The 18,848-nt window shown below is 43.9% G+C and overlaps 1 protein-coding gene across 1 annotated transcript in view; it reads right to left on the minus strand.

Annotated features, from left to right (window-relative positions):
- dnah5 (dynein, axonemal, heavy chain 5) overlaps positions 1–18,848 on the minus strand; it is an 85,349-nt gene that overhangs the window by 35,427 nt on the left and 31,074 nt on the right. Inside the window, exons 40-59 of the mRNA XM_068596331.1 lie at positions 17,587–17,657; positions 16,039–16,146; positions 15,655–15,842; positions 14,795–14,989; positions 13,928–14,062; positions 13,664–13,771; positions 12,902–13,055; positions 11,821–11,967; positions 10,229–10,470; positions 9,843–10,019; positions 9,210–9,414; positions 8,975–9,117; positions 8,063–8,197; positions 7,433–7,555; positions 7,009–7,222; positions 6,016–6,239; positions 4,787–4,994; positions 4,495–4,667; positions 3,963–4,093; positions 2,794–2,947 (exon numbers count right to left, since the gene is read on the minus strand). Coding sequence (XP_068452432.1) covers positions 2,794–2,947; positions 3,963–4,093; positions 4,495–4,667; positions 4,787–4,994; positions 6,016–6,239; positions 7,009–7,222; positions 7,433–7,555; positions 8,063–8,197; positions 8,975–9,117; positions 9,210–9,414; positions 9,843–10,019; positions 10,229–10,470; positions 11,821–11,967; positions 12,902–13,055; positions 13,664–13,771; positions 13,928–14,062; positions 14,795–14,989; positions 15,655–15,842; positions 16,039–16,146; positions 17,587–17,657 — 3,235 coding nt within the window. The remainder of the gene's footprint in view (positions 1–2,793; positions 2,948–3,962; positions 4,094–4,494; positions 4,668–4,786; positions 4,995–6,015; positions 6,240–7,008; positions 7,223–7,432; positions 7,556–8,062; positions 8,198–8,974; positions 9,118–9,209; positions 9,415–9,842; positions 10,020–10,228; positions 10,471–11,820; positions 11,968–12,901; positions 13,056–13,663; positions 13,772–13,927; positions 14,063–14,794; positions 14,990–15,654; positions 15,843–16,038; positions 16,147–17,586; positions 17,658–18,848) is intronic.

Consider the following 18,848-nt stretch of genomic DNA (forward strand, 5'->3'; position numbering starts at 1 on the left):
CGATCTGGGAGTTCCCGTCTGAAACCTTTTAGCCAGATTTTAATCTGCACTTGAGGCGTACGGAGACAATTAGTGACAAGCACAAATTTCCTGGGAGCAAAACTGAAGAGCCTTCAAAAAATATAAACAGTAATAGGAGAAGGTGAACATATGTTGTTTAGCAATATTTAGACAAGATTCATAATCAGAATTAACACCTTGAAATAGTGATTTAATTTCTAATCAACATTCAAACATCTCACTCCAATTTATCCGGATCTCTATATTTCCTCTGACCCGTTTCCCTTCGTCTCATTGATAGTAAAGCGGCATTTATATGAATTTACACAACGTTAATAGACTTTTTCTTTGCTATTCTTTTCATCCTCTACATATTGCTTGAGCCTGGTCTCCAGGTACAACAAGAACATCCTCATTATGCAATAAGACGCCCACTTCGTCTGGTCTGACGGAGCTCTGCGTCCCTTTTCATTAAATCCCAAGTGACCAAGAGAGAGAGAGGAAGTAACATGTAGGAGAGAGAGTCCTGGCAGGGCGAGTGGTTCAGTGGTTGTAGCGCCACGTCCCCGACCATCTGCTGGCTTAATCTCACATAAACAACCTCAAACTAACAAGCTCACTCTTGCTTTTTCTTGTAATTCCTCAAAAAAAAACTTCTGCAACACAAACTTCGCTCGCAGACGCAGGAGCGAGGGGGAAGAGAGGAGAGATGCTATCCTCGTGAGGCAGAGGAGGGATTAGTGAAGACAACACGCTGATGGAAAATGAGGAGGATGGATGGAGAGAAGATGAGGAAGGAGGTAAATAAGGAGTGAACGAAAAGGTGAAAGGAGGGAAAGTGGGTATTGATTAGGAAGTGACAGAAAACAGCAATTCCCCGCTGCTAACGCCGCCTGCCCCTCGCGCTAAATGTTAATAAACAGATTTTTCTTCTCTTGCATGTTTAAAAAAAAATGCAACGCTTTAATGGAAGGGACCCGGAGAAGGAACAGTTCTCTGCACTTGGGATTGTCGCGCTCAGTAGATAATGAAAGTGTGTCCACTAATGTGTCTGTTCGATTCTCCCAAAAAGTCCAGGCTTCACATAATGTCGCTCCTTAAAAAGGTGCACGGTCTCATCATGTGGTGGCACATCAGGGGAGGAGAGAGGACGGTGCACTCACTGGTTTTTGGGAAAAGGTTGTTTCCTCCCCAGCAGTGTGCTCCCTCCTGATCTCATGTATTTAACCCATTTAGGACATAATTGTGGATGTTTCCTCGTTAGTGGTAGCTTATTGTGTCGTTTAAAAAACACAACTAGTGTTCCTTCTTTCCATGCATGCGAGACTGAAAAGATAAAAATCTAAAAAAATATATTTCACCATCACCCCCTGTAGATGGTCTTTGCTTTGTAAAGATACAAAACAAATGTAAACGTAATGGAAAATGCAAAGAGGGGCGGGAGAAGCATCTGTTTAACGAGGAAATATGGATGACGGGGAAGCAGTGTGAATAAACAGTGAAAAAAGGAGGTAGAGGGGGGGAGGAAGTGCAGGAAAACAATGACGTAGAGGCTTAGAGAGAAAAGGGAAGAGAGGGAGACGCGGTGGAAATGGTGGAGACGAGCAGAGGAAGCAAACCAGAGGGGAAAACACACAATTAGAGGAAGAGGATGAGTGGGAATAGGAAGGCGCAGCATAAAGAATAAAGGGAGTAGGGTGTGGAGGAGAAGATGACAGTAAATTAGAGCGCAGAGGAAAGTGTGGCATTGCTCCCAGTAACACACAGGACTGGATCCAGTACACTGGGAGTGACGAGTACCAGTTTAACGTCGAAGCAGAGCTTGTGAACGGATCATTGCAGCCCCAAAAAATGCAAAGCAGTTTTTTTTTTTTGGGAGAGCGAGCGGTTTGAGCGGAGCAGAGTGGAACGATATTGACTTCTGTGGCCCGGAGCGGCTTTAAGAGGGAAGCAACAGCCCCATGAGAGACGAGTGCAAATTCTCACTGTTCCACTCCTTGAAGCCTCCTCCTCCTCCTCCTCATGCAGAGAAAAGGCCGCTGTGCAGCTGTAATGCATATGAATGCAGCATAAAAGAAAAAACTAGCTGTGTATTTGTCCCTTCAATGGCAAAGTCATTGAAATGCTATTGACATGAAAATGCTTTTTCATTTGATTGAATTGAGATAAACAGCATTGCTCATGAACCACAACAGTGATTTTTCCTCTTCTCCGTGTCGCTGGCTCGGTGTCACAGTCGTGAGAAAGTAGGTTTCACTCGAGGCTGAATGGCAGCTGTCGGTTTCAGCAGCACAAAGTGTAATTGAGTCTTTTTTGTTCTGGATGAACTGGATGTCAATGTGAACATCTGATTCAGTGCAGGCCGCTTTGTGTTTCCCCACATGAGCTTCTGCCACAATAAAGTGTTTGTGTTGATGCTCAAAACTGCCGTAACACCACGTGTAACAGTGCATTCACCAGAATACAAAGAATTCAAACGTTTCATCTGCTTTTTTTCATCCACTCTAGACATCACACTGATGAGCGAGACTTATATAAAGTATTCAGTTGAACCAATTCCAGTAGCATCTTATGAAATCATAGCAGTGAAAATAGGTTTATCGAGTTATCTAGTACACATTTGTTGAGTTAGGACCAAATAATTCATGTGTTAAAAACACCAAACCTCTACTTTTAATGGCCGAGCTTCTGCCTTTAAATGTCTTATTAAATATTCATATTACATGTACGTTTATATAACAATTACCATGCATACGAGTGTTTTTTCTTTCCTATGCGTGTGTGTGTGCTGACCTCTCCAGACGACAGGACGTTGTTCATGTACTCGAGGAAGGACTCGTCTTTGATTTCGTTGTCGGTGAAGAGGAAGCTGATGCCTTTGCCGTGTTGGCCCGCCGTCCTGTACAAACCCTTCAGGTCGTCCATCAGGTTGGCCGTGTTGTACGAGCTGCAGAGGAACAGAAAGCATTAAATACACAGATCCGCTTAAAGGGATGAGACGTAAGCAGAATGTGTTGGAACGTGCAAGAATAACGGGTTGAATCGATTGCATGGAGACGAGGGTGTTCAATGGGATCGGTTACACGAAGGCAATGAAACGGTTCAGGAGATGAAGAGAGAAACGGAGACGTCGGCGTATTGGATGAGCACAGAAAGCACATTTTAGAAAAAGAAGAAAAGCAGAGACGTCAAATGAAGACGCCCGTATTCTCTGAAGAGGAGCTGTGAGGTCCAGCGGATCAGTCATGTTGAGAGCAAACACTAAAAGCTGTCAGACGAGGAAATATGACAAATGGAAGGAAACATGTGAGAGATGCACGATATTACACAATGAATCTCATCTTCCAGATCATATCCTGTCCCGGCAACTAAAACGTTCTAATTGCAGCTCTTGAGTGAGAAATAATGTTTTTTTTAAAATGTTTTTACGTCAGAACTGAAACAAGATATTCAAGATAATCAAGAATATGGTGATTTAAGATAAGATAATCCTTTATTAGTCCTTCAGTGGGGAAATTACAGGATTACAGCAGCATTGTTTACAAGTAAATACAGATAACAATCAATATAAATAAACATAAGAAAATTAAACAGTAAAAATATTAAATGTACAGATGGAATACAAATTAAAATGTGTATAAAAGTACTTAAACGTAATGGCTGGATTAGGTTTTATATCTGAAATTATTAAGCATTTAACCTCATTCTAAGCTAAATGATAGTGTGCATGCACACACAGTCGGCTCCTAAACGCATTATATTAATATAAAATGGATGCATGTTATGAGGTACTTGTACCCTGCAGAAAATAACTGCATTGCAGCATAACATCCACTAATGGCTTTGCTTATCGAGTCATAAAGGATGGAGTGAATCAAAGGTCATGAAGAACTACATGTGGCAGATGTGTGTGTGTGTGTGTGTGTGTGTGTGCATATACAACTATTGAAGGCGAGCATCACCGTGTGAGAGTGATCTGGAAGATCTTGTATCCGGCGATGAAGGAGGCCAATCTGGTCAGGCTCTGTTTGCCTGAACCGCCGACACCCACCAGCAAGGCATTACCTCCAGGGGTTCGTATTATCCTCGACACCTACACACACACACACACACACACAAGCAAACATGGACATGAAACTAGGATTCATATTGGAGGTTGCAAGTGTGAGAACCAGAAGAAAAAAAAGGAAGACAGAGAGAGAGATTGAAGTGAGTCAAGCAATTTAAAAGCTCCACAAATGAAGTTGTACTTAAGGATATTTTGGGGGCTTTTAGATGGTCTGAATATTTGAATATTCAAGCTTCAAAGACCTCAGATGTGCTCGATAAAAAACATTTGCGGGGTGGCCACGTACATGCACTGAGACATGTGCATTAATTCAAATTAAAATGATATATATGCGCTGTTTCACAGCACTTTGTCCTATTTTATAACATAAAAAGCTTGTAATATTACCATTAAAACACACTAATGTGGCTAGATGATAACAGTACCTTGACCAGATGTATCATAGCATCCTGGAAGAAGACCATGTCCATGCCAGTGCCCCTGATGCTCTCATTGTAGTGGCTCAGGAACATGTTGAGACGCTCCTTTAAACTCTCAAACGACTCCATGGGCTCGTACACTTTGGGCATATCAAAGTCAGAATCCTCTGGCTCCTCTCCTACGAACACAAGAGGATTAAAACATTAAAAACCATCACAATACTTGAAAGAGAACAGCAACACAACTGAAATGTACAAATAAATAAAATAAATACTGTGCCTTTTTGATTGATGGTACCTGTCGCCTCAGGTGCATCTCGTAGAAAGTCCACAAAGTATTGGTCGGGTCCGAAATCCGCCATGTTCTTGCGTTCTTCCTCCTCCTCCACGAACTCCTCTTCCACCAGCGTCACCAAAGCCTGGTCGAACCAGTCCACGTCCTCGGGCATGGTGAACCTGTCGGCTATCACGCGGCTGCACTCGTGCCTCCACAACGCCAGCAGCACCTGGAGACGACGTGTTTGCCGTTATTGCTCTTCGTTCACGTTCAAGTCGAAAAGAAAAAAGTCTCTCTTCAATATGTCGGCCAACACAATCTAGCAGAGCAGCTACTGAATGAGCTAATGAATGAGCTAACAAATGAGCTAATGAATGAGCTAATGAATAAGCTACCGAATGAGCTAATGAATGAGCTAATGAATGAGCTAATGAATGAGCTAACAAATGAGCTAACGAATGCGCTAACGAATGCGCTAACGAATAAGCTACCGAATAAGCTACCGAATAAGCTACCGAATAAGCTACCGAATAAGCTACCGAATAAGCTACCGAATAAGCTACCGAATAAGCTACCGAATAAGCTACCGAATGAGCTAATAAAGCACCATTGCATACAAAAAGGAGCAGATAGTATGGTTAATATGACCAATAGCATTGAATGGGGAGGAAACATTTTCTTCATGAGTTCAATGACTAAAAGGAGGAGTGAATAACAGCATTGAGCGGAGACACGCTGGATCATTTGCTTCCTCTGAAATTCATTAAACCAGAAGTGTATTGGATGTATTGATTGTAGTTCTGCACACACAGCAACCAACCTCTTGGACTAATATCCAGTATGTAATTCTGTTTGACTGGTTTAGTTTTTCCGCGCTGCGTTCGTGGCCTCGGCCGGCATGTTGAGCATGTTTGTCTAGACTCTTGGTAGCCTGCAGTAATAGATGCATTTCATTGTCTTCTATTATTCAGTGAGGCCACAACGGTTGGCCAACCTCAGCAAGATTTGAGCTTGCAAGTGCAAGAATTTTCATTGCTTTTCTTCGCAATAAACACTTCTGACCCTCCCTCAATACTGTAGATATGTAGTCGTGCATTAGCACTAGCACATAGGTAAGGATTTGCACTACTGTCTGCATTCTTCGTCATGCACATACTCGCTTGTGAAAAGAAGATATAAATGGTAAAGAAATCAGTAGAAACCCAGTCATGTCAGCCATCTTTCTTAAATGTGTGACAGAAATCTCTCACCTGCACAGAGCCGACCACCTCGGCGTTGGTATTGAGCATGCCTTGCCAGATCCTGGACAGATCCCTCAGGTTGAAGATGTAGTGGAACTTGGCCGGCGTCGGGAGCATCTTGACCTTGGTCAGCTGCCAGAGGCGGCGGGTCAGCGACACCAAGCGGAGCACGGCGCTTTGGACCTCATCGACGAAACCGCGACGCGCACAGAAGTGGCCCTGGCCGATCACACCTGTATATGCACAACATGGTCAAGGATGGAGGTCGGAAAAGTGTGCATAGTGTATGATTTTTTGTAAAAGACAGCATAGGACATTCTCTTTGGGTCATGACATTTCGTAACCTTGCACTGGAGTATCATCCTTATCCGATTCCTTTTCACATTCTTCAAATGTTTTGATTCACACACCCTTTTAAAAGTTTGAGGCCATTTAGAAATGTCCATATTTTTCAAAGAAAAGCACTTTTTTTCAATAAAGATAACATTAAATGAATCAGAAATACATTATATATATTGTTAATGTGATAAAATGTCTGGCTTTTAATGAAATATCTACACAGGTGTATAGAGGCTCATTTCCAGTAGCTATCAGTGTTCTGATGGAACATTGTGTTTGATCATCGTCTTAGAAGACTAATGGATGAGTAGAAAACCCTTGAAAACCCTGGAAAACTCTGGAAAACCCTTAAAAATAATGTTGAAACCTTTTAAAATCCTTTAACAATCCTTTAAAAACCCTTAAAAACTCTTGAGCAGTGATGTCACACAGCTGAAAACAGTCCTGCTGGTGAGAGAAGCTATAAAACTGTCCTTCCTGTGAGCGAGTTGAGTATCTGAAGCGTCACGTGTTGGTTCATTAAACTCTTCAGTCTCTTATTGTTCTTAGAAGTGAAGGATATTCCAATGCCGAAACTTGAGAAGAAACTGATAATGTGTCTGAGTGACGCCGACCTTTTAAACGGTGGTGTACATGCATCCGTAATGATTCCACTGCACTCACCAAATATCTTGTCGATGGACGCGTTGGAGGGCAGCGTGCAGTTAAAGATGGAGAACTGCCTCTTCAGTCTCTGCGGGATGTCGTTGCGGCCTCCTCCCGGATGGATCATAGCGGCGAGAAACTGGACGTCCACAATGTTGGTGAACTCTCCCGGTTTCTCCAGATTGAAGAAGCCATTTTGCTCCATCAGCTGCCGGACAATCTCATTAGTCACCTGTGATGAAGGACACAAGAGAAGGCCAGTTTAAATCAAGAAGAGGTTCATTTGTCGGCAGCTTAATTTATTGGATCATTACATTAGGTCACGGAAGGATGCAGGATTAAATGGTGTAAAATGTAATCAATCAAAATGACGTAAAATGATTGTTTATGGGGAATTATATTTTCAGTTTTCCAAGGACTTGACGTGAAAATTATCCCTCACCTGGTCTCCCCATTCGTTGATGACGGGCATGTTGATGTCATCTATAAAAATGGACATTTTCTTCCCAGCAGGAGGTCCATAAGTGGTCCCCATGCGTTTATCCACATAGCTCTCTACTGTCCTCTACAAAACATGGAGAGAAAGACATATTTAAAGACAACACATATGGTAAAAAAAAAAATGCTGAAAAGGTGATAAAGAAATATCTGGTAAGTTTGGTCAGTTCAGCCATGTTACATGGAAAATGCTTCCTCCAGCTTGCACATTATAAACATTATTAGTGAACGTTACTGCACAGGGCCATGATAATCCATAACAAGTTCACACATATGAAGAGCGGCCATCTTTAGATGGAACTCAGAGGGCTTTACAATCTGTACACATAACATCCTCACATCGGATCAGGAAAAACTCCCCAAATAAAGAGAGTAAAAACCCTTTCACAGGGAAAAAAGGGAATAAACCTTCATAGAGCAACAGAGGAGGATCCTCTATCAGGATGGACAGAAGCGACAGATGTCATGTGACCAGTTACAGCACGTTACATGAATGTGACAGATACTAGTCATACAATGAGTAGTATACGCGTGGTACACCATCCAAATAGAAAAGGGAGGTGAACGGCTTTACCTGGAACATGAGCGGCGTGGTGGCGGAGGAGAAGTTCAGACACTTCCCCATGTGCGTCTCAGGGTCGTAGTTCGACATGTAGCCCTTGAGGATAACAGTCTTCGCTGTTCCTTGTTCTCCAATCAGCAAAACAGCCTGTGGAAAATGTACGTTTTAATGCATGAAAAATCAATCAATATGCACATCCAGTGCAAGTGCCATGACGTTTGATACGTCAACATGACTTAAGCTGTTCATTATTCTGTTGAGCTGGAGATGTGAACTGTATTTCTTTGTGTCCTGATCTCTAAATTTGACTCAGAGCCAAGCAATAATATTGATTATATGAGTTCCAGCTGTGGGAGCGTTTGGCCCTCAAGCAGAGAATTGACTAAACTATTTAAATATTAAATCTGTGCTGCATCTGGCCACGCTGCCATGTTATTGATCAGTGTGGGCATGTGTGTCTATATAGCTGTGTCCGGGGACTAAAGGAAGCATTACACACTAAATAAAGAGACAAAATGGCCACCACCTTCTCTAAAACCATAAATTCCCTCTGACGTTGGACATGTTTTCTCGATTTTACACAATTTCTTAAATTGACTTACTAAAGTCCCTTGCACATGATACATACCCGTGTGTTTCACATCTAAAAATGCAGAACAGTCTCATCTCTCTATTTAACTTGGCACCATTGTCCTAAAGCACGAGTATAAAGTGATATTATAACCCTAAAGCTGAAAAATTGACACTCGATTTTGGAAATTCTTCACATCTCGTGTCAGAACATAACTTTACTCATGTGGTTGAACTGTTTTTGTGCTAGAAATTGGTTTTAGGTTCACAAAAGCAGTAAAATATATGAATGAAAATGGTAGACACGTGTAAATAAATGGAAATTTCGACCTGAGGGCATTAATAAAACCTCACCTTGCCCTGCTTAGCGATGGTCTGAATCAGGAAATCCGTTTTCACATTGTCCACGTTGGGGACCAAGATGGAGCTGTACTCCGGCGTGAACTCGGACGGATACACGTACTCCTCCACTCTGGTGCTCCAGTGGACCCATCGACCTGCAAGCAGAAGGAACGTCGCGTGTTAGGAGCAGATATCCATTAGCACGACGTGTGTTTCCAAATCTGCTCATCGACGCGTGCACGCAAACCCTCGGCCGTGACGTGGTAGTCAAACATGGTGTCGTCGCTGTCCAGAGGGATGTCCGGCAGGTTCAGACAGACGCCGTCGTTCCCTCTGAGCCAGATCTCCATCTTCCTGCGGTCGTCCAGTTCCAGCAGGGCTCCGGTGCTCCACATGAGGGCGAAGACGTACAGCCGCTCCAGGTGCTCTCTGGACAACTCGCCGCACTGCTCCTGCAGGAGCAACGTCTACTTTAGAGCGAGGACTTTGTTCAATAAAAAAAAGGGAAGGGGAGTTAAAAGCTCACTTTTTACTGAGCTTAAATGCCTGAAACAAAAAGAACAACGCTGATGGGTTCAAGCCTATACAGCGAGTAACAAAGCATGCAATAGATATATTACATGGTAGCATAGATGCTAAGATGCTAATCCCATGAGGTGGCCAATGAGGAGCAAGACTTTATTGTCTATAAGGAGTTACAATGCATCATAGAACGACTACTTAAGACTGTCCAACACTGTTCATGATTCAAACTGCCGACACCATCTGTTTGCATTTCCTGTTTGCCTCCATCAGTTTGAATTAAAACCTCTTAAATCACTGAAACACCCAGCAAGTCCTGTCCTCATGCATGGCAACTCAAAAACAGTTGCGCTGGTACCTTTGGTGGTATGAGTCCCTGCAGCATGTTGATGCACTGCACGATGACGAAGGCCTCCAGCATGTCCATCTTGAACTCCAGCGACTGCACGCAGAAGCGGTAGAGCTCGGAGAAGGAGGAGGAGAAGAGCTCCCTGAGCACCTGGGCTTCCTGAGGGAAGCGTCTCTTCAACCAGCCCTGAGGAGGAAAACACAAAACACACCGCAAAGCAAAGATCACAATCGCGCTTCACAACACTCAGTGAGTATGTGCGAGGAGTATTTCTAGACGCAGCAGCAGAAACGCCAATCAGAAACTCATCTTGGCGCCGCAGATCTAGATCTCCATGTTGTTATTTTGCCCGTGCTTTCTGCGCAGGGAGTCAACGACGCATCGAGTGGATTCACCTCCAGGATGGGGCTCCAGTTGAGCACGGAGGAGCTCATGAACACCATCCCGTTGCGCGAGACGGTGGCCGGGGAGGCGTTGTCGATGTTGTGCGGCTCGAACACCACTTTGCAGTTGGGCGCCATGGGGATGCGGTCGCCGTTCGCCAGCGTGAGCGTCCGGTTGTCGTCCAAAACAGAGTTCAAGTTCTCGATCCAGATGGCGTCGACGGGTCCGTCCAGGACGATCCAGATGTGCTCCCCTAAGAGAGGAAACGGTGGTTTTGTTAGTCTTCCTCTTACTACCTCTATGGTCAGTGCACGCATTTCTCGGGAACTCGTCAATAATAATAATAATAATAACTGTATTGTTATAGCACTTTTAAAAACAGGGTTTACAAAGTGCAAACACAACCCAAATGGCGGCAAACAAAAAAGACCATACCATAAAGCATTGAACACAACCAAACCAAACAAATAGCCAAAAATAACAGTAGAAATATATGAAACATACAAACAAAACCATAGGGACATAAGAACTGCATAATAGATCATAAAAAAAACATAAAAGGACGACGTCACTTAAAAGCAATTCTATAAAAAATGGGTTTTAAGAAGTGATTTTAAAGAAGTTATTGTCAAATATGTGAGCTCCTCTTGTCCGATGAAGATCTTTGATGTTGCTCTGTCATCACTTCACCAAAGGACTGAGTTTCAGATCGAAATATAAAGTATATGATGCTTTCATGCACACGAGCTGCTTTTCCACACAGAAGTCTTTGAAATACATCGGGCTCGGGATGCTGTTGCTGCATCTATTTGTAAATACGCTCTGTTTTTCCCACGAGATATTTCATTTCCTTGAAGAATATCCCGCTCGGGACTCAGGAGTGCTGTCACAAATCTAGAAGCGCCTCCTCGTTCTGCAGAGGGATCCTGTCTGATCAAAGCAACGCTCTGCTCGCAGGACGGTTAGAGCAGAGAGCATGAACGCATCGCGCTCAAAGACATGCATTAAGCATGAGAACCGACGCCGTATATATGTATATATATATATATATATGTATATATATATATATATATATATATATATGCATCAGAGTCTGTATGTCGACACATGAAAAGCAAACGCACGTAATATATATTCATACCCAGGCACACGTGCATTTTAATGAAGTGTGCAGAAACTAAACGAAAAGATTAAACATCTGCTGGTGCTGCTTTGAACTGGAGATGTGAGTAATACCAAACCGGTTCCACCTAAAGGTTCTCAGAGAAAAAGCAAAATCTAAATAGATTACCAGCAGAACTAATCATCTGAGGAATCTCTCGCGTTTTCTCTCTTTCTCTGATGCTAATTTATGAGAGAATGTATGAAACACAGCTCCTTTATTTGCCAATTCAGCCCGTTATTAAAGCTTGTGCTCAGCGTTTAGAGCACACCTGAAGATAATCAGCTCAATCATGAAGCATGCCTAAACCTTTGTAAAAATGATTATTCTCTCATTTACACAAAATACAATTGTTTTTAATTACATGCCCCGTTTGTAAAACCCTTAAATTCTACATTCTTCATTCTCGTCGGCTCGATTCAAAGCGTGAAACCCGATGACCTTTCTTTGCTCTCAGGGTTTTCCTCCACAGCGTGGAGAAGATGCCGTCGGTCCAGTCGTTCGTGGCCACGTCCAAGCGCCCGAACATCTGAGGAGCCGTGATGGCTTTGGGGTTCATGCGCATCTCTTTGTGAGGCTGCCCGCACTCTGAGAGACACACACACACACACACACACACACATTTACCCACTACACTTGTACAGCAAGTGTGTCTAACAACCAACACACAGAAATATGCACACAAAGAAACACACTTGTGGAAACGGGGTTAGTTCACGCCAGCGGTTCTCAAACTGTGGGGTGTGACCTTCTAGTGGGGAGCGGAGGTATTACAGGTTATTACAAAAAAACAAAAATCCTAATTATGAAAAAAAAAAAGTTTCACAAAAAGTCATAATTTATAAAGACAAAAAAAGAATTGTTGACTTTTTTTAAAGAATCCTTTGCTGTCATGACAAAAAAAATCATAATTAGGAAAAAAAACATAACTTAGCCAAAAAAAAGTCATAAAAAAGTCATAATTAAGACAAAAAAAAAAGAAAATTGTTGACTTTTTTTTAAAAAGAATCCTTTGTTGTCATTATGACAAAAAATCATAATTATGTTTAAAAAAAAATCATAATTTAGACCAAAAAAAAGCCATTAAGACAAAAAAAAGTCATAATTAAGACAACAAAAAATTGTCGACTTTTTTTTTTGAAGAATCCTTTAAAAAAAATCGTAATTCTGAAAAAAAAGATTCATAATTAAGACAAAAAAATCATTAAGAAAAAAAAAAGTCAACAAAAAAAAAAGGTCATAATTAAGACAAAAAAATATCACAATTATGAAAAACAAAAAATAAGTATGGCAAAAATCATACGGCTTTTTTCTTAAGAATCCTTTATTAATCCCACAGTGGGGGGATTATTCTCTGCATCCTTAGTAATGAAGGAGCTTTGTGCTGCTGTGAAGCTGTGGGGCTTCAGTGCCTTGCTCAAGGACACTTCAACACGAGACTATGATGGGAAAACAGTGTCACAAGCTGGTGTCCTTTATTGTGTGAACACATGAACCATGAACACATGAAACATAAACCCACCCGTCATGGCTCTCATCAGCGTGTGGATGCAGGCGGTCTTGCCGGCCCCGCTGGGCCCGAGGGCCATCATGCCGTGTCGGACCCGCTGCGTCTCGAACAGCTGGATGACCTTCAGCTTCCAGGGCGGGTGGATGATCAGACCTGCGTCCTCGACCTGAAGGACACACACATTTACACACACACACACACTCACACTTAGCAAATGAGCACATGACTATGACAAAACCTGGATGACACTGTAAGGAAGTTCGTAATCTATTTGTCACGACTCCCTTTAGAGGAGGAAAAATGGAACAAAATGGTCCACGCTGAATATTTATTGAAATAACTTTTTGTGACTCCTCCCTCCATCTGTGCTTTTTAAAATAAAATGAACATTTTAATTGTTTTCTCGAGCATAAATTACTGAAGGAAGAGGGAAGAATATACGACGACGCTGCAATTTAAAGATCTTACGTCTGACTCTATTTTCTCTTCTGTTTCTAACGTTAGGTCCTCCACAAATGGGACACAACACATTTGTATTCCTTCGGGCTCCATCTGGAGGCGTTTAGCAGTGACATGAGAGATACAGCAGACTCTCAGTCCATTAGTCTTTTTGTCTGACTCTCCTCGGCTTCTGCATTTCTCTCCCTCAGCCTCTGTTTACCGTTTCCAGACGTCCTTTTCTTCACGCTCTCTCTCTTTCATTCATCCCCGTTTCCTGCCGCGTTCCTCTCTCCCTCGCACACACAACACCAACTCATCCCTCACTGCCTCCACCTGCAAGTCGATGGCGGCCTCCAGGTCGGGGTAGCCGGCTTTATCCAGCTGGATCCCGGGGAAGAGATCCTCAATCAAGCTGAGGAAGAGCGGCTCGTCCTCATCGATCTAGTGAAAGCAAACGGGCAAAAAAAACAACAACGTAAAAACACTTAAATCGTTCTGGCTCTTATCTTTGGTCATTTATTATTTTCTGCTGATGAAAATGCATCAAAAGGAATACAAAGACGATCTATTAGAGGCTCTATTGTGTTCTAGACTGACCAGCTTGGATAGGTTCATGTCCCTGAGGACCCTCATGACGATGGTGGACTCGGTGTCACTCGGGTTGGCTCGCTTGGCGGCTCCCAGGGTTCTCAGCACGGACAGGATGTTGCGTAGGCCAAAGTCATAGTGAACCTGGACAACCACAAATAGCCAATTAGATGTCAATCATCATCATCATCATCATCATCATCATATCTTTTCTCCTACAGTTTAAAGCCTTTTGTGAGGCATTAAGCTTTAGGGAAAGTTTATTTGTAGAGCACATTTCAACAACAAGACGATTCAAAGTGCTTCACAGAAAACATGATGCAGATTTAAAAACAGTTAAGAAAGAAGAAAATGAATAAAAGTTGCAGGTGCAGTCCCTAATAGTGAGTTAGAAATCTTGAATTATTTTCTAAACGTGTATAAATTGAGCTCTAATGCAGTAAAGAAGTATTCGATCCTTATGCCAAGCTGGAGCTCTTTATTGAGCAGAAATGTTCATCAAAAGAGAATTGTCCTTAGTTTGGATCCATAATTTATGAAAGCCTATTTCCGCCACGCAAAAAAAAAAAAATGGCAAAAAAAGAGCAAAAACACACAAAAAATTAGGAACGAAAAAAAAAAAATTAGGTCAATAAAAAAATTAAATTATGGACTTTTTTTCGTTGCCTTTTTTCAGGTCCAAAAAAAAAAAAAAAAAAAAAAGATGAAAAAGTTTTTTTTTTTTTTTTGGTCCAATTTTTTTATTCATTTATTTTTTTGGTCCTCATTTTTTTTTAAATTTCTTGGTCGTATTTTTTTTTGTGTGTCAAAAATGGGCTTCCATAATATTGTGTAAGTGTCACATTGAGTCTTTTCCCCTCCTGATCAGATGAGTACCTGTTTGGAGAGCTGCTCCTCACACAGCTTGTACAGAGTGAAGAACTTGCGGGCGAGCTCCATGTTGTCTATGAAGCCACAGCTGGCCAGTTTGACCCGAATGATGATCTGACGGTCGGGAACCATCATGGCCACCGAGCGGAAGTTGATCTTCAGGTTCTCGGGCAGCTCCTGGCGTCCTGCGTAACCCGGGTTCTGATCACACAGGGAGGGACTTTGCATTACAAATATATTGATAAAACACTTATAATTATAATTATGAGGAAATGAATAGTGCAGAGTGTGTCCCATAGATCTGAGCAGGATGATTCATAGATTTACAGATGAGCAGTTGCATGCAACTTGTGCTAATTTACAACATGTACTGTATGTGCACACACCCTGAGACGTCTCTTTGTAAGTTACTCATGATGACAATCCCCCCAAAAAATATGGAAAATCTTAAGTTAACGCTGTAACGTCATTAAAGTTCATAGCAGAATCCTTCAGCTTGTTAAATCCCTGTGGACGCAGCGCAGGCCCTTCTCTCCACAGAGCCTGCCTTTGATCACACACACACACACACACACACACACACACACACACACACACACACACACACACACACACACACACACACACACACACACACACACACACACACACACACACACACACACACACACTGAGGATCTCTGAACTCTCTCCACATGGGACAATCACACCACTGTTCTATGTTTAATGACTTGCCTTGGGATAGCGACTGTGCCAAGTAGACATAAGGGTTATGATAATGAATATTATCAATACCAATCAGCTGATGTTTATTATGTTCACGTCAGTTTGAAATGTCTCTGTAACGGCACCGCGGTGTCACTGACCATCGTGAGGAAGATGCCAAACTCGGGGCTCATTTCCACGTGGTCTCCGTCGGTGAAGACGAAGCTTTTGCGACGTTCCTTCTTGCAGGTGAGAACGATGGCGATCTGCTGCGCGGCCACCGACAGAACCGGGAGGTTGATGCGGTTGAACTCGTCAAAACAGCCCCAAGAACCGGACTGAGCCAGACCTGGAAGCCAGAAGCAAGACACTTGATGGATTGTACTCTCTGTACAAACTCTGGACTCCAAGATACAAGCAGCAACATCACCAATTTCCTCTTTTGTGGTTCTCATAGCTCACTCAAAATGTTCCCTAAACCTTTTCTGGTGCTGCTTAATCAGCGATAATATAAGAAACATGTATTTGAATCTTGTGACTGTTACCTTTAAATATTCTTCCCAGACCTCTGAAGTCCATCTGATCAGAACAGTTGAAGACCACGACATACTTTCCCAGACAGCGGCCCATGTCCTTCGTGGTCTCCGTCTTGCCTAAGAACAAAAAACATATTTGCCACATCTCTAATCTGAAGAAGTCGGATTAAGAGGCATAAATAAGTCGGTTTAGGAGGCATGATGGAGTCGGGTTAGGAGGCATGATGGAGTCGGATTAGGAGGCATGAAGGAGTCGGGTTAGGATGCATGATGGAGTCGGGTTAGGAGGCATGATGGAGTCGGATTAGGAGGCATGATGGAGTCGGATTAGGAGGCATGATGGAGTCGGGTTAGGATGCATGATGGAGTCGGGTTAGGAGGCATGAAGGAGTCGGGTTAGGAGGCATGAAGGAGTCGGGTTAGGAGGCATGAAGGAGTCGGGTTAGGAGGCATGATGGAGTTAGGTTAGGAGGCATGAAGGAGTCGGGTTAGGATGCATGATGGAGTCGGGTTAGGAGGCATGATGGAGTCGGGTTAGGAGGCATGAAGGAGTCGGGTTAGGAGGCATGATGGAGTCCGGTTAGGGGGCATGAAGGAGTCGGGTTAGGAGGCATGAAGGAATCGGGTTAGGAGGCATGAAGGAGTCGGGTTAGGAGGCATGAAGGAGTCGGGTTAAGAGGCATGAAGGAGTCGGGTTAAGAGGCATGAAGGAGTCGGGTTAGTAGGCATGATGGAGTCGGGTTAGTAGGCATGATGGAGTCGGGTTAGGAGGCATGAAGGAGTCGGGTTAGGAGGCATGAAGGAGTCGGGTTAGGAGGCATGAAGGAGTCGGGTTAGGAGGCATGAAGGAGTCGGGTTAGGAGGCATGAAGGAGTCGGGTTAGGATGCATGAAGGAGTCGGGTTAGGAGGCATGATGGAGTCGGGTTAGGAGGCATGATGGAGTCGGGTTAGGAGGCATGATGGAGTCGGGTTAGGAGGCATGATGGAGTCGGGTTAGGAGGCATGATGGAGTCGGGTTAGGAGGCATGATGGAGTCGGGTTAGGAGGCATGATGGAGTCGGGTTAGGAGGCATGAAGGAGTCGGGTTAGGAGGTATGAAGGAGTCGGGTTAGGAGGTATGAAGGAGTCGGGTTAGGAGGCATGAAGGAGTCGGGTTAGGAGGTATGAAGGAGTCGGGTTAGGAGGCATGAAGGAGTCGGGTTAGGAGGCATGAAGGAGTCGGGTTAGGAGGCATGAAGGAGTCGGGTTAGGAGGCATGAAGGAGTCGGGTTAGGAGGCATGAAGGAGTCGGGTTAGGAGGCATGAAGGAGTCGGGTTAGGAGGCATGAAGGAGTCGGGTTAGGAGGCATGAAGGAGTCGGGTTAGGAGGCATGAAGGAGTCGGGTTAGGAGGCATGAAGGAGTCGGGTTAGGAGGCATGATGGAGTCGGGTTAGGAGGCAGGAAGGAGTCGGGTTATGATGCTTTTATTTGCATGTTTGCAGTCCTCTCTGAGAAAGTGTCCTAATTGGATCAAGTCAGTATTTCACAGTATTCAGGACACGCCGTAAGGCCTCACCTGTCCCTGCAGGACCAGCCGGCGCTCCGCCCATACTCATCCCCAGCGCCTGGGCGAGGGTGATGTAGCACCTGACCAGACACACAGGGAGGCAGTTCAAAGGCTCAATAAGGTGAAAAAGGAGCTTCCTCACAAAGTGTCACACTCACACAATGAAGCTAACAGAGTGATTGTCCACGGGGAGGCTGGACGTCGGGGCTCAGCTTGAGAATGCCGCCGCCGATGAATCAGATATTATTTCATGTTTTAAAAGAAGGCAGGGAGAAGATCCGGGCGGTGTTGCCACCTTTGGAGAGCTGCTGTCTGCTGGTATCACTCCTCCTCCACCTCCTCCTCCCTCCCCTCCTGGCTGCTGTCTCCTCTCATCTCTTTCTCCTCCACTCTCATTTTGTTTCCCTCTGTCTCTTCTCATATGTCCTTCTCGGTGTGTATTAGTCTGACACCGGCTGCCGGTGGGATGCTGCCCTCCTCCCACCGGCTGGTTCTCTTCCTCTCGTCGTCAGCCGTCACCTCCGTCGCTGACAGAGGTGATGCCGACTCGTCCTCTCTAATTTCATCTCTTCCCAATCACACCGCTCTCTCTCTCTCTCCACCTCTCGCTCTCTCCTTCCTCAAGTCCAGCCATTAGTCGACCAGAGTAACTCCAGCTCTCCATTAAATATAGATTGATGATGTAGTGAATCATTTTAATTTTTAGTAACTCTTTTGGAAGTGGTGACGGTCCTTAGATCCTCAGATTGCTGCTGAGAGCTTTTCAGGTGACAGGGAGGCCGAAGTGAAAAGCTCAAGCAGAAGCAACTTTGTGCATTTGTAGGTTTTGGCAGATGCCATGTTGATGAAAAGGAAATGATTGTAACACTTTTGGAGAGTCTCTCCTCTCCTTTCAGACGTTGTTGATGTAGTACTTAGGTGTACGCAGGGAGTAATGGAAGTACTTCATCCGTATAGCATAACACTATTTGTAATGTAAAGATGTGTAGAGGATGGCAGTGTCCCTGTGTGTGCAGCAGTCACAGCTTCTGCGTGCCTTTAAATGCATGTGAGCGGCTGCTAACTCTGTTAGCGTCGCCGCAGAAGCATAGCACCCGCCTTTTAGTGCATGTGAGCGGCTGCTAACGCCATTAGCATAGCACCCACCTAGTGGTTACAAGTCAGGTAAACACTGTTAGCTCTGCTAGCTGCTGATGTTGCACCGTTAGCTACGAAACGAAGGCTCAGCTGGAGCCACGGGGAGAGCCATGTACATATCTAGCATATTTAGC

This window comes from Clinocottus analis, unplaced genomic scaffold, assembly GCF_023055335.1.
Source record: "Clinocottus analis isolate CAN_PGR_092001 unplaced genomic scaffold, fCliAna1.0.p SCAF_36, whole genome shotgun sequence".
Taxonomy (NCBI): domain Eukaryota; kingdom Metazoa; phylum Chordata; class Actinopteri; order Perciformes; family Cottidae; genus Clinocottus; species Clinocottus analis.